Here is a 22,343-nt window from a genome sequence, read left to right on the forward strand (position 1 = left end):
TATTAAAACTATTTTTAATTTTTTTAAATTTATTTCAGATACGTAAATATATAGTTTTTACATCAAAGAAATCAAACATTAATTCTAATTCTTTTAAGATAATTTAAAATTTTTTAATATTTTATTTAAATTAGAAAATTTTAAATTACTAAAAATTTTGAAAATTCTAATACTTTGAAAAAATTTAAAATTTAAATATACATAAATATTTAAAGATTAAATATAATTGCTATTTATAATTTAATAAGATAGGATGGATTAATCAATCGATATAATTTTTATTTATTTTATCATATTAACATAAATAATATTAAATTTAATATTAAATTTTTTATAACACTAATATATATTATACATGTAATAATGCTATTTTGAGATATATACATATGTGTGTGTAAATATTTATTGCAAGGTACGTAAACGTAAATAACAAGTTGTAAAATTAAAATTTATATTAAAATATTTAAATTTATATTTATATATAATTATAATATATTTATGTTTAATTTAAGATTTACGTTATTTAATTATAAATTATTTTTTATGGCACAAAATTACAATAAAGTTATGATATCTTTTCATCATCCTTTCTTTTAAAGAGATTCTTAAAAGTATTCTATTTTGCTTTGGCATAGAGACATTTTATATTAAATTTATAATTTTATTTTTGAATTTCGTAAATATACGACACTTGAGTTTGAAAGCAAAAGCAATTCTTCTTAAATGTCACATACGCAACGTGAGTGTAAAGAGATGAAATCGGGAAGACGCCTGCAAAATCTTGTCACGTACGGTTTTGTGATTCTAATAGTCGGAATTTCTAAACCATTTCGCGTGGTGTTGTCTGCCAAGTCGTGCAACGTGGGTTTAAGACAGTGGGTTAAGACAGTAAACCCTTGCGTCATAACTGGCGTCAATCCAATCGGTTTAGATACATATTTATGAAGCATACCGGCATATTTTGTTTGTATGATGTATTTTATTCGTCGAGTACAACATATTAACAAAATCGAAAATAAATCGCTATCTGATTAATAATTTACGTAAGTTAACGTGCAAGATTTAAATTTTGCGAAAGATTTCTGAACATTCTTAACAGCAAAATCGATTCAAGTTTCGCATTGATTGCAATCAAGTGTGCTAAATAGCACACTTCACAATCACCTATCACTAAACGATCGAATCGGTTTCGATCTCGGCCGTTTCGATCTCGGTGATCATTCTCTTCTTTCGTGTGCAGTTCGATACATTGGGCAGCGGTTTGTTTTTACACTTCTTCGTCCATCCGTCCCACGCCTTGAATCCTTCTCGATCGAAGATCTTCTTGGCGCACGCGATGGACTCCTGTATATTGTCGTTCAGGAAGTCCTCACAGCGTTTATTGCAGATGCCACCTGTGCGTCCTCTGGTGCACCATTTGGCACTGTTGATCTGAAGAATACCGTAAGAGTAGCTGGAGGCTGTCTTTGGACCAGTTACCAGCGCCGTGTTCATTCCACTTTCGCTTTGCATCAGGCAGACCCAGTTGCTGATTAAGCTCTTGCTGATCTTAGCCCGCTCCAACTCTCTTGCAGCCTCGCATTGCGTGAGTATCTTCCCCTCCACCGGCGAATGGAGAGTTGTGATCATCAGGACGAACAGGATCACCCATTCCGATTCCCTCATTCTTCAAGACGAGAATGATTATTCGCCGAGGTGACCTGGCAAGAAACGTATAAGAAGCGTCTTTCCCGATCACTGGAATCGCTGATTAAACAATCGCTTGGACGAATATTGATAATCAAATTTAAAACATAAAAGCCGATTGATGTTGTCCTGAAGAATTGAACTCGCTGGATAATCCAGTAATAATCTCAAGATTCATAAGGAAGACACTGAAAGATAATGAAGATATTCTTCACTGTGTCTCATTTGACACTTTAACAACTCCAGTTAATTGTTAGCGTGCTGATATAGATAAGAATATTTGAGTGATAGATAAGAATTTTTTCAACGACTATTTAGGATATTTTTAATTAAATCCCTGTCTCGGATATTCGAAGCTGAGGTAAATAAATGACCTCGCGTTTTCCTTCCGGAACGTAATGTGGCGTAAGGTGTTGACAACGATTGCACTGAGGATTCACACGCGGAACTCTGTCTTATAAATACGCCGTCTGCCGCTAATGTCGCGAACGATCGCAGATGACCTTGAGCTTGAGCGATATGCTATTATCTACCAACGCCGTAATAAAACGCAAGTCGATAAGACCGCCTTTTCGCCTTCCGTTGTCGCGCCTCGCATCGCGAATCTTGTTGTCTCTGATTAACTGATTATACCCGCGGGATATCCATGGCTTTCCTTCACAGACAGTTTCGTAGTCGATAAAAGTAATTTGTAATGGATTATTAATATTATCTAAAATAAACATAAGATAACACAAGAAGAAGCATTTCAGTGCTGTCGACCTCTCTATTGAGAAAAACAATGCAACTCTCTTTCAAGCGTCAAGAAAATTCTTTATGCATGCAAATTTTCGGGATCTTTACAATGAAAACAAATTATAAATTTACGAAGGTATCTGTTATTAAAATTACATTTAAAACATTTATTCTATACAGAAAAAAATGTTGAATCAATAGCATCAAGTTAATTAAAAATAATTTTGTTGATTCAATAATGGTTGTGATGAAATAAATGCATATATATTTCTTTTATTAATACTGTTATTGCAATAACAAAATTATTTTTAATTATTCTTAATTGATCCAATATTATTTTTTTTCTTTATGTAACTAAACCAACTAAATTTCTCAAAGAAAAAAGAATAAGTAAAGTCTAAATTTATATTGATATTATTAATCGACAATCTATTTTTATGTAATGTAATTTTTTTATAAACTTTTGCAGACTTTGAAAGAAATAATTGCAACCAATAGGTATTTGTTTGTCGCGGAATTATCATATGCATCATTTGAGTCTAATTAACACTTTTGTTATGATATGTTTTGTTATGATATGTTTTACTCGCACAGTAATGCGATAAGGATTATTATATAATATTTATTATCAAAAATCACAATTAATCAGTTTTAAATATTTTCTAGTGCAATGCACTGCACAAGAAAAATCGCATTACTTTTCCAAGAAATAACATTATTATCCATTGTCAAACATATATTACAAGTTATCATTATTGCATTTCTAATTCTATTTGTTTTTCGTTCATTTCATTAAATGCTACTCGAAAAAGCTCGATAAATTATCATTTATAATGATTCGTATAACGTGACAGTTATTTTTAATTTGAAGTTTGACCTTTTCTGCACTTCTGATTACAGAGTTTCCTAGAAATTCTAATCTTCAGAAGAATTCCTCAAGATGAGTTCGCTGAATAGTTAATTGCTTAATAATAATTACTAAGTATTCATAAAACAATCACAATAATTCTATGAAGTCAAATATAATAAACTAATTTCAAAAATTCAATATATTTAGAAAGATTTTGTTTAATGGATGTAAACATTATTTTTAGATAACAAAAGAAAATTATTATAATTAGAAAAATTATATTTATATCAAGAAATAAATAATTATATCGAGATTTAAGAAATGCTTATTTATTTTTTATTTTTAATTGCAAAAACATGTAGATAAAATTAAAATATTCTCAAAATATATCTAAAATGTTTATTAGGATGTTAGAACACTTTAATAAATTATAGTTAATAAAATGAAAGAATTTCCTGTAGAAGAGAAGGAGGGTAATTGATTTCAAATTTGATAGATTTATAGTTTTAAACTGTTGCATTGTAAGTCTATTAAAAATAATAGCACGTAATTTGCGATATAAACAATTGATTCCGAGAATTTATATGTAGAGTATTTATATAAATTCAATAAAAAGAAAAATTATTAGACTTTTAAGATTGAGTATTGCCCTTCCTGTTCTATTAAATGAAAAACATTAATAAACAAATAGAAAGATAAATAATAATTATATAATGATACTTTACATTTTGTATTGTCTATCAAATAAGAGATTCGCTTATATCTTATATTTTATATTTTTCAGCTTAAAAGGGTGACAAATATTAATAATATTATTACTTAATATGTGAATTTTATTCAATAAAGCGTGAGTATTATTCCAATTATTGCAGACACAGCATTTTACGTGTAAATATACAAAATATAAAGCGCATAATGCGACAATTTAGAAGTATTTACATCGGAACAATCATAATAATGTGATTGGCAGTACATAGAGTAGCGTTTTAAGGCACGATAATATCACATTTAACTTATAATATTTAAACTTACATTCTAGGCTGACGATTTTATAAAATACATGTCATTATACTCGATTCTTATAGAACAGTCGGCATCTGCAACTGTAAAAGTGAACGATATTTGTTTGTTTTTAGCCTCAATCGAAAAGGATCATTGGGCGGTAGAGAATAATATCATCACATGAATTAAACATAACAACGAGAGAATCATATTACATACTTCCTTAACATAAAAATTCTATTAGCATGTCTGCAATGACTTTGGTGATCTCTGTTGATCGCCAGATCTATCTTCGAAAATCGTTACGCATAATACAAATCATATTTCGCAAATGAAATTCTTGAAAATTATATCCTCGATTAAAGCTTCGGTATATACAATAAAATATCAAAGTGTATTGGTTTCCTAAATTATTTGCGATTCATGCATTCATACGCCATTTTTATTTACAAACAGTGTGACTAACGAGATATTCTGGCACCGAAAGTTCAGAGTTCGGATAATCATTAGCGTTACATTCGCGTGACTAAAGCCGCTATCGAGGCGCGAGTGCGTAATGAGAAAAATATTTTCACAATTTCTCCTCACGATCCCAAATAAAATTGTATCACTCCCAATAATCCCAATTTTGCCAAATCATTGCCGTTAACCAGCAGGATTCGTTCTCCTCTGTCTTCTCTCTTTGGCGAAGCGCAATATATCCGGATTATCATAAATCGTATTAGCTAAAGTCTCGACCCCGGCATACGTGTCAGCCTTGGATCCCATACACATGGAAAATTGAAGATTTGATAGCTCCCTGCTACACTCTATCTCGTGATACACGTGCACCAGATGCCTGTCCGCCGCTCTGAAAACGTCAAGGCCCGACTTGACCGCCTTCTCGAAGAACTCCACATCCTCCTTGCCCCATCCTTGGATCGAGAGATCCAGACCGCCCACGGTATGATAATCACTCTTATACAGGGAAACGATTCCGAAACCGTATTGTCTCCAGTGCCCGGAGAGCTCGTTTATGGTGAACTTGTCTTGCTTCCTTGCCTCGCCATAAACGACTTTGGGATCATATTGACTGAAGACTATCGGAAAGTATATTCTCCGACCTGGTAGCGTATTCAGGCGTATCCTGTGCAATGCCGATTCCGTGAACACGATGTCCACGTCGATGAACAGCATCAGATCGTCGGCCTGCATTTTCGACACGCCCAAGTCCAGGGCACGAGCTCTGGAAAAGTCCCCGGTGACCGGTAGAATCTCTATGCTGGCACTACGATATTTGTATCTGAATTGCTCGATCAGATCTATCGTTTTGTTGAAGGTGTTCTCGCTTTTATGCTGATAGAGCACGACGAGTAGAGACGTCTTCTCGCCGCTAGTCAAGCAGATATCCTCATAATTCTGGAGAAATCTTTGGAAGATCTCGAAGCGGCCCGACAGAGGTAAGATAAAATTAATGATTTTACTTTGTACTGGATCTTCTTCTTGAGAATTGAAATTGAGATTCAGGAAGCCACCGTAGAGTAAACTGCGAATAGATTTGTCTAACTCTTGATGAAGTTGGACCTCGATACCATTTACCGTTTCACGCATCTCTAATCCTGCAAGAACATTTAACAATGTTTATTATATTTAAACTAATGTTTTTAAAAAATCTTTTTGTTACAATAATATTTATAAGAAATCTTTACAGATACATTATTACAAATTTCATTACATACTGAAACATTAAAACTTTTTAAAATTTTTTATTTGAAGCAAAATTGTTACATATAAAATGTACTTGATTTAAACTCCAAAATTATACTTAATTTATATTATTTTTTCAGCGATTGGAATTAAAATTTATGATTACAAATTTTTTTTAGAAATTTTAATATGTACATGTATATATTTTAAATTATTATTATTTAATACAATGAGATATGTACGGAGTATTTTGACATTTGAGAATAATGAGTTTAACATAAAAATTGGTAAGAAATTAATTCTTGAGAAAAAACGACTTTTATTATTTCATTTTTCACGAATTTTTACATTGCGATTTTATAATCTCCGAATTTCGACATAGAATATAATATATTTAATATGTAAAAAAAGTCTTAACTACAAATTTTTAATTAATTTTATATAATAATTTTGTCTATTAAAATTAATATTGGGGCGTACGTGTAGTATATACATGTAATAAAAGGCGCGAATGATTTATACAAAAATAAGTACCAGTAAAATGTTGATGAAGATAAACGTGTCTTCTAACGGGAAGGGTTACTTTCCTGCCTCGATATTTCCGATAGACCAACAGAAGATCTAATATCGTGTCAGCTCCATAAGAATTTACCCTTCTATATCCGTAAAGAGCGGACCGTTCTTCGACAACACGACCGCGCTGCCTTGAATAGGAATTAATGGAGGCCATGACCTCTCTAGTGATATCCTCCAGACCCTCTTTGATGTCGCTGTGAATACGTCGTCTAGGATTAGAATCGGTTAGACTGTATTCCAATTTCAAGAGAAAGTCCCACGGGATCACTTCGTCACTCGTCGTCGGCTTGAATGAACGAAGACTCGCCGGAACACCTGTACAAACAAGATTTTATTTAGCAAATCAATAAATTCGACAGGTTTTTTTCATTAACACCGAATAGAAACTTGATGCTTCTTAAAAATATGTTGCAATTCAAGATCTACAACGGAGACCTTAGTTTAAAAACTGTAAACTCCTGTAAGTTTTTAGTAAGAAATAAAATATACTAGAGTAAATATTTTTTATTTCACATTTGACAATTATATTTATATTTTATTACATAAAAGATATGAAAAAAAGTATTTTTCTATAATTGCGTGTAAATAATATATAAAACAATATCGATATGATTAAATATTTAATTTTACAGAATATAAATTTTTGTCAATTTCAAATCCATCATTAAGAAATATTACAAGTTGTATTTAGAATTTGAAATTATAAAAACAATGATAATTTGTAGTGTAATGGAAAGCGGCATATAAATATTAAGTTTTATACATACAATTTTAATTATTTTAATGTTAACCGATAAATATTATTATAATATAATCGATATAAATTTTTTTATACCACACAAAAAATTTAAATTAAAACAGATATTCTCATTATATAAGCAAAAATATTATAATCTTCTTAGAAAAAACTTTTATAAAAATATTAATTGTCTTAGAAAACTTTTGAGTCTTGATTTGATTGAATTTGTATTGATGGATAAATATTTTTATACTTCCATCAATACAAATAAAAATAAATTTATACAAATAAAAATATTATAATCTTTATATAGAAGATTTTTAATTTTAAGTTGAGCAAAGTAATACTTGCTATCACTATAAATTCAATGAAATAAAGACTAAAATTTTCCAAGAAAATTATAATATGTTTGCTTATACATGAGAATATGTGTCTTGATTTAAGACTGATTTTTTTCTGAGCAAGCTGCATGAAAATGACGGAAAATTAATTAGAAGAAATAAGCAAATATGGCAATTTCCTCTCAAAGAATTTCAATGTTTCCTGAACCGTGACCTCACATTACTATATATTACTATAACTCCGTTTTCACTCGATTAATTTTAATTTATTGCGGCGTGACGTACTTGTGTATGAGATATTATACGAGTATACGGGATACTATATATGTCAACATGATAATACAATCGCATAATAAAAAAAAAATGTAGAAGATCGAAATGGTTGGAACAGTAAAGCTCTCTCAATCATTTACATCTGATAAATCTGTCGAAGTATGTTATATATCTAGTTCCTGTCCCGTGTTAAATCGATCAACAATTCGCATAGACTAATCAAGTTGAACAGATTTATGAGTCGAAACTATCTAGGAATGACATATTATATTAATTCTTAAGATTGTTAATTCAATTGAGATTGTAAATATTCTTGTGGTAAAATATCAAAAGAATATGATGAAATTAAAAGAGATTAGGAAAGATTTATTTGGTATAAATTTTAAATAAGTGATTGAATAATTATAATATCTTTTTTATAAATTTTCAGAATTTCTTTTTGTCATTTTTTTATTCTGACCTGTTTTGTCATTATTTAAGATAGCAATGCTTTCCAGGATTTTCAACTCTATTTAGATGCTAATATATCAATCGATCTCACACGTCTATCGCCCTTTGTGTACTTTTTACTTCATAACTATTTCTTTTGTAGCGATGATTCATTTCAAGGATAAAACTAATTTAAAAACATTACAAGTTCTTGACGTATATATTTAGAACATATAAAATTTTATTTTTATACCTATTATTATATATATATATATATATAATAATAGGTATAAAAATATATATATATATATATATTCATGTACTTGTAATATTAATAATTATTATAAAATATATTATAATTAAAAATAATAATATTTTATAACAATTATAATAGTATATTTTTAAATGTATAGGGCATTGATATAAATCAAAAACTTCTAACAATTTCATACTAATTTTGTTCCTGAAATCTATCATCGCACGCCATGAGAAGATAACTATGTATGAGAAGATAAAAAAAGCGTGAATATCGATATGTATCAATATATTAGCACTAATTTAACGAATGAGCTTGAAATATGAAATAAAAGAAAAATTACTTTATTTTTTAATTCTGAACAGTCTATTTATCTTTATGCTTTTTTCAATCCTAATTCTCTCAATCTAATACCCTTTTAGTTAAAAATTAAAACAAATATCAATAAAAAAATATATATTGAAAAGAATATACAAAAATTTGATATTTTTATAAACAAGAATTCTCGTTTTTTAAAATTAGAAATTGACAAGAATAAAATTTCGATTAGTATTGAATTTCGTATCTTCAATTCGTCTAGTTCTTCTTGTAAGACTTGTTTTTACTCTGGGACAAGAACGAAATACTCTCGATAAAATGTAATATGAGAAGCTGTACAACGTGATGATATAAAGCTATGCATTCTCGCGAGATTAGGTATCCGATTTCAAACGGATTTGCAACTCCTCTGGAATACGATTTGACGTGTTGCTTCGATGGGACATGTCGTGCGAGCCTCGCATTAAAGATAGCTATGGTTGCTCGTGCGGATACGCGGAAGCGTTAATTTAATAGTAATATGCAATAAAAGTTTTACGATCGAAAAGTGAAAAAATAGATTGTTATCTTTCTAAAGATATTTCATACCTCGGAAAGTTCTAATGGAATGTTTAAGGAATGTTTAAGTAAGGAAAGTGGCGATTTTTAATTTACGAACATAGTAAGAAAATTAATGGATAAACAATCATTATGCTCATATTTATGAGTTTGAAAAAATTCAATAAAATATATATTAGAAAAAAATATTAGTAGAAAAAAAGACATATTATTATTAATTGACTGAATGTTTAATTTTTTAACTTATACATCTTTTGTAATTTACAAGATGATCTAATTGTCACGATAAATTATCCTGGTTAATAAGAGAAATGAAATTGACAAAGATGCAAAGTCATATATATATATATATATATATATGTGTGTAAAGTTCCATGGGCAACGCGACGTATGATTTTATCGCCGGTTCTGCGAGGACGGAAGTAAGAAATCATACCCAGTATGTCCGTGTCGCCGGGGTAATCTTCGGAATTAGGATCGACCGGAAAAAGACGCAGACCCTCCGCTATTTCGTAGTTCTTTAAGGTTTCTAGGCTCACTCCTAATTCCTGCGCCATCGTGTAAATGTCTCTGTGCAAGCGGATCCTCTCTTGCTGTAGATCTTGTATTTGCAGTCCCTATCAGAAGATATTATGCACAATATATATATATATATATATATATATACAAACAATTTTTTAGTAATAAACATTAGCTTCGGAGTAGCGATTACAAGATACCTGCGAAGCGAATACCTCTTCGCATATCGTTCACGTTACTTCGTTCGCTAACGTAACGGTTGTCATATTACTTAACAGTTCGTAGCTAAGTAATGCAGCGACTAGTTTTTCACATAATTGTAATGATTACCATAATTATGATACTTGGCATGATATACGAACCCTCATGTAATTATGCAGTCTATACATATGAGGCGGGCTTTTCACAGGATGCAAAGTGATGGCACGATGAACCTCCTTCTTCTTGAGATTTCCGGTGAACGCCTGGGCCCCGCTGCTGTTGTGATAAAGGATCGACTGCATCTGTGCGGCATCATCACGAGTATACTATGAGCATTGTCAACTTTGAGAGCCGGCGATGATAAATACGGTCGAACCGTTTGACAGCTATCATACGATACATGCTAATTTATTTTATTCTACTTCTATTTTTATATCTTTTCCTTCGTGCGTTTTTTATATTCTTCTTTAATTTAACGAATAATAATATCTTATTTAATAATTATTAAAAAAACAGGGCTATTGACGTTATTCTTGAAAAATCAGTCATCAGCATATTATCTTAATTCCAATTGTGAGACCTTCAATATTGAGACCTAAATAAATCTTAATTACGAGTTCAACACATAATTGAGGAAATTTCCAAGTATAATGTAATTAACAGTAGCAGATAAAGATCCTATTCAACCAAACGTGATTAACTTAATCGACGATTGATTTATTCGGCAAAATTGCTTAAAGCAAACAATCTAATTAGTTCCTAATTTAATCTTTTGGCATCGTACAATAAAAATTAACAATTCTATTTACGCTAATAAAGTAGTACACATATTATTTGACAAGTTAGTTGTCCAATTAGACAGATTTAATTAGAGTTTTGGTCAAATTCTCTCAAAGTCTTTTGTATTGAAATTTGACAAATTAATATCCGCGTCTCTCCCGCTCGACGCGGATGCGCGTCTCGTTTGTGGCCGGAACCAATTTAAAAAACAACTGGAATTAGATCCGAAGAGCGGATCGCGCGCTCGCACTTAATCACGTGACAATGGTATCGCGTCTCTCGATTCCGTGTGCGCCCCGGTATATTAATCCGTCCCGAATGTCTGAGTGCGCGTACAAGCGGAGCCTCGTAAATGGCAATTAGCGCACGGAGAGAAGCGGAGTTTAAAGTACGAACTTCCTGCCTCTGCGCGCACTACGACCTATAATAATTACTATTAAGAACGTCCTATTCGAAGCGCCTGGACGAGCCGAAACGCTAAACTCGCGGCGCGAGTGTTAACAATGACACCGGGTGTGGTGGTTTCTTGTTTCGCAGAATTTTTTTTGACGTTGACGTTTCCTCGAACAAACTCGATGGCGAGCGTCTCGAAAAGTCGTCTATTCCAACAGTTACGTCAAAATCGCGACTTGAATCCGAATCCGAAAAGTTAAAAGTTTTCGAAATATTCTTCAGATATACTTTTATCTTTATTTATTTATTTTTTTTTTTCCAAGAACTATATATATATATATATATATATATATATATATTCTATATCTTTCCACGCATTCAAATACAAAATTAAATTCAAAAACCAAATAAAATTTGAATAAAAACAATATATGTCGATTTTGTTTCAACGTTGCAGAGATCTTTGTAACATTTTTGTTCGAATATGTATTTAAACTATAATTTCTTCCCTTCAAAATACCTATATTCGCTTCAGTAATCTATTAAAAAAAAAAAAACTCATAAGAAATCAAATTATCGGTTTATCAACTCTATGTAGATAAATTAGCTTTTCTCTGCTATTTTACCACTACCAAAAGCTCGCTAATTTCGCGAAATCATCGGCGCCGTAATTATTGGTCTCTCCTAGGGGCCGTAATAGACACGGCGAAAGACGCTATAACAAAGGCGTGACCCACTGCTGGGATCGTAAATCCCTTATCGAGTCTCGCCTCGATCAATCAATCGTGGCACGTATTGCACGCGCAAGAACGGCCGGCGAGCGCCGCGCGAACGTTGCACGTCGCATAGGACCGATTGTTAAGTGTTTCGACCTTACGTCGAGTGTCAAGACGAGAACGGATGATCTAGCCAGTGGGTCAGCAGGCTACGATTTGTTCGGGCCTAACGAGTAACATCCTCATCCGTGCACTTTACCTTTCGCTCGCGTCGCTCGATATCAGCGTGCATACGGCATTGGTAATGCACTCGAGCGAGTGCCGTGCACTTCGTCGGCGGTGTCCCGTCCGCGTTGCGGTTGTAACGAGGCGAATTGTATTTTTTGGTCCCACCGAATAATAAATAATGAACGCTCATTAACGTGAGTGAATTATTAATTCCGCCCGATTTAAACAGGCTTCTTCAAATCTACTTATCGCTGGCCGCAACACGACAACATCGTTCGTGATTTCGATATCTTTAAAAAAAAAAGTATAAATATACAATAAAATAAAAATGTACTTAAGATAAAATAGAATTTACTTTCGAAATTAAACTTAAATCAAAATTGTTTAGCTTATATCGATCCGACTATTCTTTTGCGAGTTATATATTATGATAAATTATTGGTTCTGTTGTAACATTGATAATTAACAATTTTCAATATTTATATATATTGTGTTTTGTGTGACGTATAAATTTATTAAAATGAGCATCAATGCATCATTAAAATGCATCAAATTTCACAACTCTTAATTGTTGTGCGATCTTTTTTTATGAAAAACTCTGAAAATATTTTTTTTATTTGAATTTTTTTCTTTTTGAAGAATTTGTGCGTCAATTCCATTTGATTGTCGCGATGTGCGTTTTGAAGGTTCAAACACTTCGTGTGCACAAATTGTTACTTAAATGGTCTAATATGACCGAGTGCCAAGATAAAGAAGAATAGCTCGATCTGGACACTGGGTTAGCAGGGTACAATTCACTTTTACTTAACGACTAACATCCTCATCTGTGCGTCTTTCGACTTAATCCGCATTGGAACGCGTCCCAAACATAATGCAAATGCGTGTGATATGTTTATGTTTAGGTTTATGTATTTAAACTAACGATTTGTGATGTATCAGGCGTATGCCTATTGTATGAACATCGCGCCCTGATTCCCGATTAAATTACGCAAAATTTAATCTGAGATCGAATCGATTTAGAAGATCAATCCTTAAAAAGAATTGTGACTTGATCTTCAAAAATAAATCAATTATCAGGCAATAATTACGAAAGAAATTAAATTAAATTAACAAAAGAGTCATAGCCAATTCTTCCAATTCCTTGTCTATAAATTAAATTAAATTAATTAAAATAAATTAAATAAATCAAATAAATAAATTATATATATTTGTACAGTTAAAATATATGATTCAATCGTCTGATTATTAATGTCAAACTATGATACAAACAAAAATTAAGATTATAATATGAGGCAACCCTGCATAATACTTCATTTAACATTTAACATTTTTCAAGAATTTTTGAAGAACAAAAGAACAGAGATAGGAACGAGATTGCTTTAATACGATGCAGTTTGCACGTTGGCTTGCAGCCGGTCTGCTCCGAACGATCATTGCGAGTTGAGAAACGCGTAGATACAAGTGTGTGCAACGTCGGATGAACCGGCGTCTAATCTTCCTTGCGTATGTGTTAATCAACAAATCGTTTCGTGTCGTGTACATACGTTTCTACGAGTGTACACGGCGTAGCTCTAGAGGCGAGGAAGAAATTGAACGAACCAAAATAGCCCTAGTATCATGCAAGAGACAATGGAATGGACAAACTGTCGCATTATTTATAGAATTTTGAAAATAAAAAAACTTTCCTTGCTTATGTATATGTGTATAATCACTGATATTTATGCAATAGCAGAACAATTATTTATTTATTGTTCCCAAAATTTTTATCCTACTCTTGATCTCAATTAGAATTTTTACCTGTTTTTACCTGTTTTACCGTAAGTAGTAGGATAGACCTTTTTTTTTAGATCTTATTATTTAATACCTGCAAGCTCCAATTTAGAATCATAAAGTTCTATTGGAAATGGCCGAAAAGATCATCTTCTTTCAAGAAATAGAAAATTGTTCATTTGTTATTTATTTCGGATGTAAATAAATTTTAAAATTAAAATAAAAAATTTCGATTCATTCTTGTTGCGAAAAATATAATCAAACAAGATGAAAAAAATGGAATAAGTTGACAATTAATAAAAAAATAACTTGGATGTGTTTATAGTTTGAAAATCTCATTATGTCGAATGAAATTACGTTGTTGTTGCAAAACAGAAGAAAACGGTAGTTTCGATGAGTATGAATAAAGTCAAGGTGCAATAATGTTTTGGCAATCAGCAAGATAGCATTTAGCATGTACTTTTGTCGGTTCATGATAAGATAAAAAGTTTTACCTATCTAAGCACGACACAACGCATTGGTAGTGTCGTAATATTCGCATTCGATGATAAAATGAACGAATTGATAGCAAAATGTAAACTTTACTCATTATTATAACCTTCTTTGAAGGAGAAAAAAATGAGTAAATTTTATAAATAATTCTTCAAACATTTTCCGTGTCGCTATTTTATTATTTTTATTTACTAACAAATAAACACTATTCATTCCTAAATGTAGAACTCATTTCTAATCGGTTTCCGAATATTTTTAAAAAATAGAAAATACATCGAGAAAAGGAGAAAGTGAGTTTTTGCAATTTTCAAAAACATTTTTTAAGAATAGTTTTGAGAAAGAAATCTCTCACTTCAGGAAAATTATTTTCTTACTTTCATTCATTTGCAAATAATAACTTTCTTATCTGTTACGTTGAATACAATCATATCAGTGTTATTTCCCTCATAAATATAATTAAATAGGAATTATATACCTCATAGCTCCAAGTGCAGGGAATCCCAGCATACTTTTTCACGCATCTGCCCAGCTCGACGTCCTCGTGTGTGGTGTACAAATGACGCAGACAATATTTGATATGCGGCACGATCCTCCTTAGAGTTTCCCTAGAGAGCACTACCCCCGGACCACCCATGCAAAAATTTTCATCGTACTCCAATGACAACAGCCCGAACTCTTCTGAGTTCCCTCTGCCAGCCTGTCCGATGTACATCGCCCTTCTAGAATCGACGGATCTTAGGAGCGTCTCCAACCGATCTGTTCTCACGTATACGTCATCGTCCGCCCTCAGGAACCACTCGAAGCGATCGCCAAAGTTGCTCCACATGTACTGCAGCATCATAAACGACTTCTTTTGCGGCGGATAAGTGTCGTCCACTCGCGGCAACGGCACCAAAGGCAGATCCGGGCAGTTTTCGGGAACCGTCGAGGACTCGGACGAGAAGAAGGCTATCTTGCCAGGTAATTCCTTGCCCCACGTCTCGTAGACGGCTTTGGCTCGCGTGTCTAGATACTTTTGAGCCGTCATCACGCCTACAAACACCAGATTCGATGTCGAGCTGTTGATTTGCTCGTCGTCCTTCAGCGTCGGCACGTTTCGAGCCGGCGCTTTCGACGGCGATGACCGCAAACCGGGCATGGAGGTCCAAATGGCGACCTGTTGCTGTTGATTGAAGACAATCAGGCGGTAACTGAGGATCAGAAAACCCAAGATCAGGCCTACGAAGAGGCCCAGAAAGGCGCTGCCCACTCCACGCCGTTTACGCATCACTGGGTGGGTCACCTCTCCCATTTACGCTCTTTAAGAGTCCTCGGGTCTTCGGTCGGCTTCATCCTCGTCATGGTACCCGTAATCGTCGGCTCGAGTATAGTAATTAGTCCCGACAAAGGATATCCTTTGGGTAGTCCCATCGCTCTGCCCGCTACTAAAACGGAGAAACTTTCTTCGTGACGTAAGCAATTTTATCTCGTGAATAAAAATCATTCCAATTTATTTAGAATTTTTTTTAACATAAAGATCTGTCTGCAGTAAATTAAATATTTTAGGATGAAAATTCGTTTCTTCAGAATTTGTTATGATTTTCTGTTTGATCTACTCTTCTAGAATTACATTTTTTTATAACCATATAAGATTACCATTTTAATTTTTTATAGTTTTTTATATAATAATATTATATAAGTTTCGTCTATTGTTTATAGATACATTGGTACTTATTGATACTTTTTGCAATATATTTTTATGCAATATATTTGATTACTTATTTACTTTACTTAGGTATTTATTGTCATAATTTAAGAAGTATTATGTTGCAGACTCTCTTTGTATCTTAAATAACACTTCGTAAGACATCGTTCGTAGAAGGTAAGCTTTTAACAAGAATAAACAATTCTGTCTGAACAGAGACATATTTTAAACGAATTCTACGAGCAGCGGACCTTGATTTACGTCCCGCGTTATTCGTAAAACAAACCTCGACTGTGTTTGATCTTCGTCTCTCTTCGCGAAACTGCCTTTTAGTCGATTAGTCATTCTTCTTTTACGGAAGAACTTCAAATCTAATTATACTTGATGCAAGAATTGATGTTTAACAAGAACTTCAATTAGCAATAGACAAATATAAAAACAGACTTACAGCGAAACTGACGTCAAATCTTTTTTTTAAAGTGACGAAAATGACCATGTCGCGTCGCCTCGGAACGACGAAAGAATATTCGTTGACACGCCAACGTTCAATAATCTGAAACGAAAGGAAATTATAAATCTCGAGATGGGTCGTCAAATTATAAATCTAACGTGTACAGTTGTGCGCGACTTTGAAGAATGTGGTCGCACACGTGCTAAGCGATGGCGACTCAAATCAACGACGTCAGCAATTAATAATCCAGACATTTTTCATCATCAAGCGTGATTTACAAAACGGATACTTCATTATGATATCGAGTAATCACGATATGAAGAAGCGTCAATTTGTAGCCATCTGACCTTAATGACGTACAATCAGTAATCACAAATAGGATTCTATTTTTTTTCCTTCAATTAAATTAATTTTAATTTAATTTAATTTATTCTAATTGCATTCTAATCCCATTTACATTTACCGCGTTACATTTTACCGCGTTTTATGATTATAGTTAAAATCTTGTTTACGATTATGTAGAAAGTAGCGTGTGTCCAGTTGAAAAGAGACCCAAGTTTTAATAAGAAGTTAAGAAATTGCAATTATCTGCGGGTCGGCGGGCATTACGTAGACTCAAGAAAAATCTTTTCTGCATGATTGGTATCTAATGCTTAGTCATGCGACCTGCGATAACGGAAATGGGAACAAAGCGAGCTCTGTGGATATCTAGAAAGTCGTGAAATGTATAGCGGATGGAACGACCTGTCCAGAAATGAGAACGCCGACGCCGTTACAAGTCCTTCCTCGGCGAATTAACTGCGCGGTTCTGTTATTTTCACGAATGCACCCAGAAACGCAACGTTCCGTTCGTGAATTCGCCTGTCCGATAACTGGTGTACAAATATATCGTATATGCAATTAATGCTTCTGTTAATAGAATTAACGCACTCGAATTATCCTTCCATCTATCTTTGTACAAATTACATTAGTTCAAAACCAACCAACTTTACAGTCAAATATTGGCTGGGGAAATATGTAAAAATATTTTTTCAGCAATTGCGTTCTGGCGAGTGTTTTAGTTACGAAACGACGAACGTCCGTGCGTATTTTCGTAGACGCGGCGAAATATTCTGAAAGAACTCAAGAAAGGGATAATACATTCCTCGTGTGCTTTTTGCTTCGGACGCCCTTTTCTAGATTGCATCCACATCGTTACCTTTAATTTATATCCTTCCAAATCGATGTAGACAAAGGCTCGATCCTTAGGCGAAACCGGTTCCGAGCCGACTAATATGCATGTACGTATATCGACATAGTAGTTCTGAATAATGAGGTATTTTTGCAGTTCCGTCGCAAAAGCCGTAAAAGTAGTCGTAAAATTACTAATTTTTCTTGTGGCATAAAAAAATACCTTTAAAGATTTTTTTCCTTCTTGAACATCCGAATCCGATCACTGATCACAGATTAACATAATTTTGCAATTCCGCATGAAACGTTTAACAACGCGTACAGCAATTTTTCTTCTGACGCGACAGGATTGTCCGGCGATGTATCAAATATTTCAGGATCGATCCTCGAGAAGGATCAAGATAAACGCAGCCAGAGTGGATAATTGAACTTGTGTAATAATACGCGCATCACTAATTCATTATTTATAAGATCGCGGCCGATTATTATCGCCGGTGGTTTCTAGGCAAATTCTCGCACGCCCGTTTCCGTTCACACGTATTTCCGTATCACGTGGGATCATTAGATGCGTAACTTGCCTTAAAAATTCCTTCAAAGGTCAGCTAACTTACGCAATCGTAAATGCGTTATCACAATGCGGCGGATGCAAACTCACCTCGAGCCAACGTTTCGATCAATCCGTATGTAATTATTAAGCTATTTGTAAAATATTAATCACTTTTCCAATTTTATATTTCTTATTAAAGTACACAAGTACAACAATACGGTACATATTTTATTTTTTTAGTATCAAATATGTATTTCGTATGATGTACATTTCTGACAAATCCCATTGTATCCTCATGAGAATGAATTTACTCGTTTTATAAACGAAGAAAAAAATCATATTTATATTTATATTTATTTGGAAATCACATTATTACTTATACATTTATATCATATATTTATATAAAAACCATAATTTATAATTATAATTTTATTTATATTTTTCGAGAAGAATAAAAATAAGGTAAAAAAAAGGTAAATTTTTTACAGGAATGTCTTTGATGTGTCACGCACAGAAAATGTCACGAGGAATAGAGACAGAAGCGATAATCCACGAAGCTACTCGGAGAACGCAGATGCGCGTCGAGTATCAATTACAGTTACTCTTCCCGCGATTCTTCGCTATCACGTGCGTAAGAAACGTCATGCTTTGAAACGTCAGATGCGAGAACCGTTGCGGTCGAAAATCGCGATTCTCATCGCGAGACTCGCCGCGTCGTGTCCGCGGGCCGAGTTGGAAGAGCGACCGATGCACGATGTAATCGCGATTACATGCTCGACTCCTTGAACCCACGAAATCCCGGTGTCCGTCCCGTTAAAGGATACGCTCCGGAATGACGTGCACGAACGAGCGTACGTATGAAAGGCAGGAGAACCGGTTTAGGCCAAAAGTCGGCGCCGTCGGAGGATGCCGCTAGATTGTGCGTTCGGAGCCTTCGGCGTCTAGCCGATTAGTATCGGGAAAGCCATAAAATAGCATACGTTTTAGGTCAAAGTCGCTCCTTTAAAATGGAGATTACAGATTTACGTTACAAAAACAACAAGAAGAAAAGATGAATCGTCGAAACGTTAATCGCAAATGCGACAGTTGCTCCGAAATTCATTCGTGGATTCATATTTGATGGAAAATAATATAATACATAATATTCAGAATGTATTTCAGTGTGAAGAAAGACGAATAGTACATTTCCATGTAAATTATAAAAAATTGTTATAAAAATTTTTGCAAACTATGCGTTGCTCATTGAGAATTCTTGCGTTATGTTGCGCGCGCGCGCGAATTGTGTCTTAAACTTAACTGGCTTTCAATTTCAAAATATATTAGAAATAAGTTTTATTTTTTTACAGCAAATTAAATTTTATATAAATTAACAAATTTTTCTATGTATAAATTTATTAATAAATTGCAAATTTAAAGCAAAATGACAGATTTAAATATATTGAAGAATTCGAAAAGAAGAACGTCGAATTATATATGAATACTTCGGATTCGGGTAGTTTAAGTTCAATCTAATTATTAGTAAAGTCAATTTATTGTGTCTAAAGTTCGAATATTTTATCAATGCAGGCAAAACAAGATTAAAAATATTGTCAAACAAATTAAAAATAAGTAAAATTTCTTACAAGTTTTTTTCTTTTTTTTTAAATTATATAAATAATATAGAATATCGAAAAAAAGGAATCGAGTATGGGATTACAGTTCGAATTATTCGAAAATATTTTTAGTTCAAAAAATTCGAATTAAATGTTCAAACTAATTAATATTTGAACTATTTAATTATTTTTTCAAGCCCTAATTAAAACTCTAATTTTGATAATTAATTTATTTCAGCTTTAAAAGAAGCATATTATAGATGCATACTTTTATAAGAATAACCATTTATAAACTTAAAAAGAAAATTAAATTTGTATTACACATAAATTATTAGTGTACACAAATAACTATAGAACTGAAAAGAATTTTAAGCCTTCCATCATTCCTTTTTACAAATGCAAGTAAGACTACATTTAAAAAAATTACAGCCCACATGTTAAGCGTCATTACGTCGACCCTGAAAGATCGCGTTCTCCAACCATATGTAATTCTTGAAAGTGATTCGAAGGCGATTTCCAATAAAACGACCGGGTGTCTGGAAACGCGTTACGGTTAGCCGGCCGCGGAAATGTCAGTTTACATTAACGATGAGTGTATGTTACTAGCCCGCTGTCATCGCTAGAAGTTTTGAGAGCGGAGAAGAGGAAGCTTTCTCGACGAGGGGAATGTCGCTCGCTAATTGTTCCCACAGACGGCGAGACGCGCGGAATCGTCCGGCTGACCGTTTACGACGGCCGCGACCGGATTGTCGTGGTCGTGACTCGAATCGAGAGGACGATCCGGGAGAGAGAGAGATAAAAAGAGACCGTTCGATCGACCGGTAAGCCGGGGACAACCGTAGAGGAGTCATCGACACTCTCTCGTAACACGGGAGTGAATCGCCTCGACACGGCATTACGACATTCTCGTAACACGGGAGGATGATCTATTTCATGCTCTAGCATGAAAGTCCCATGGGAATACTCCTCCATGGGGGGGGGGGTGTTTCTTGTCGAATTTAATCTTATCGTGTGCGCTCGCGTGTAAGCCCGTAAGTGGATTTCCTCAACGGAATGATGGCTACACGTCACCATTGATCGGATAGTCACCATTTTATCACGGATATATTTTTTCCGCAGTGATGTTGAGTGTTTTCTTTCTTTTTTTTTTTTTTTTTTTTGATATTTTATATAATTAATAAAAGAAGAAAAGGAAAAGCTTGTAAGAAAACTTTATCTCTTTTTAATGTGTTTTATTATGTTTTTCTCTCTGACTGGACTTTATATTTTAAGTGCGTTAGACGGTGAGAGGAAGAATGACGATCGAGGGTTTTTTAAAAACTGCAGTTTATAGATTAGTGCATATTTTTATCACTCGATGTTGTAAGAGAATATATCGAGATTCGAGAAAATGTCCGATGCTAGAAATAAGAATTATTATCGTGAGAAGGTGCACTAACGGCTTATTACGATCGACAATTCCCGGTTGAATGAATCGCATCAGTAAACCGATTGGACAACAAGAAACATCACGTTATATCATCAAGATCTCGTTTTACTGAGAACCAAAGAGAGAAAAAAGAAACATTTTTATATTTATTTATATAACCAAATAGTCTCGTTCTTTTAAAAAGTGCAAGACAAATGTTCTTGTTACCTTTTTATTTAACTTATCGTAGAATATTTCAGAAGTCTTTCAGTTGCTTACATTTTCATAAAGAGAAAAGAAAAATTTTAAAGATTATCATCTTTCTTTAAAAAAAAACATATCTTCTTCTTGTAGAGAAAAAAGTAAATATTCTGAAATACTGTGATCATCTATAATTAAGTCTTTAGAATTCTCTCTCGTTTGAAAGCGCAATATTTATTCTTTACGTAAAATTGAAGGTTTAAAAGATACGCTTATTGCTGATATTAGTAAAACAAATAAAATCATTTTACAGACACGATAACAGATCTACACGTGAATGGCGTTAATTGGTTTGAAACAGCACGCAACGTTCCATGGAAGAAATGACGATTTCTTCGACAGAAGGAAAGAAAAATAGATCATTACGTTGCGCCCTTTAATTATTATCAATCGTCACCTCCGCGTTTCCGCGAAATACGCGTGCGTGATCAGAGACAAAAATAAACCTCCCTCTAGAAAAAGAAACTTACTTTTCAGAACTCGACCGACCGACTTCTTTCGTTGATGCCACACACGCCGTTTCCGTTCGCACGTGGTGACCCTCTCGTCTTTCACGTCAAAAAATGTATTATGTTCTACCCTCCCGACAACCATAAATCTCCATAAACCACATAACTAAATTCACATTTAGAAGCAAAATCTTTCGAGCACAAGTTTCCTTTCCCAGACGTGCACAGGCAAC

General features: G+C 33.4%; 2 protein-coding genes across 3 annotated transcripts; both read right to left on the reverse strand.

The window, feature by feature from the left end:
• Nucleotides 1-258: 258 nt before the first annotated feature.
• Nucleotides 259-2,154, reverse strand: LOC105427942 (lysozyme). Its single transcript, XM_011639940.3, has one exon. It carries the CDS (start codon nt 1,663-1,665, stop codon nt 1,171-1,173), a length of 495 nt encoding a protein of 164 aa, XP_011638242.2. The 5' UTR covers nt 1,666-2,154; the 3' UTR covers nt 259-1,170.
• A 1,929-nt stretch (nt 2,155-4,083) lies between these two features.
• Chsy (Chondroitin sulfate synthase) lies at nt 4,084-22,337 on the reverse strand. Of its 2 annotated transcripts, XM_089082355.1 has the most exons (8): nt 22,132-22,337; nt 16,681-16,785; nt 15,831-15,972; nt 15,024-15,738; nt 10,331-10,471; nt 9,886-10,066; nt 6,494-6,850; nt 4,084-5,871 (listed from the first exon to the last, which is right to left on the reverse strand). In XM_089082355.1, the coding sequence occupies exons 3-8, from the start codon at nt 15,956-15,958 to the stop codon at nt 4,919-4,921; spliced, it is 2,475 nt and encodes an 824-aa protein (XP_088938481.1). In that variant the 5' UTR covers nt 15,959-15,972; nt 16,681-16,785; nt 22,132-22,337; the 3' UTR covers nt 4,084-4,918. The 2 variants fall into 2 exon arrangements, with proteins under 2 accessions (XP_088938481.1, XP_088938480.1); XM_089082354.1 differs by lacking the exons at nt 16,681-16,785; nt 22,132-22,337 and having other exon boundaries at nt 15,024-15,972.
• Between the last annotated feature and the right edge of the window lie 6 nt (nt 22,338-22,343).

This window comes from Pogonomyrmex barbatus, unplaced genomic scaffold, assembly GCF_055798465.1.
Source record: "Pogonomyrmex barbatus isolate J1 unplaced genomic scaffold, ASM5579846v1 scaffold6, whole genome shotgun sequence".
NCBI lineage: Eukaryota > Metazoa > Arthropoda > Insecta > Hymenoptera > Formicidae > Pogonomyrmex > Pogonomyrmex barbatus.

Bases quoted from the DNA above. Each gene is read 5' to 3' on its own strand.
- LOC105427942 (XM_011639940.3), bottom strand. From the start codon at position 1,665: ATGAGGGAATCGGAATGGGTGATCCTGTTCGTCCTGATGATCACAACT.
- Chsy (XM_089082355.1), bottom strand. From the start codon at position 15,958: ATGGGACTACCCAAAGGATATCCTTTGTCGGGACTAATTACTATACTC. The intron at 10,472-15,023 runs GTATATAATTCC...GATGCCGCACAG, and splicing joins CCTGCACTTGGAGCTATGAG to ATGCAGTCGATCCTTTATCA. The intron at 5,872-6,493 runs GTACTTATTTTT...ATGTTCTTGCAG, and splicing joins TCTTCATCAACATTTTACTG to GATTAGAGATGCGTGAAACG.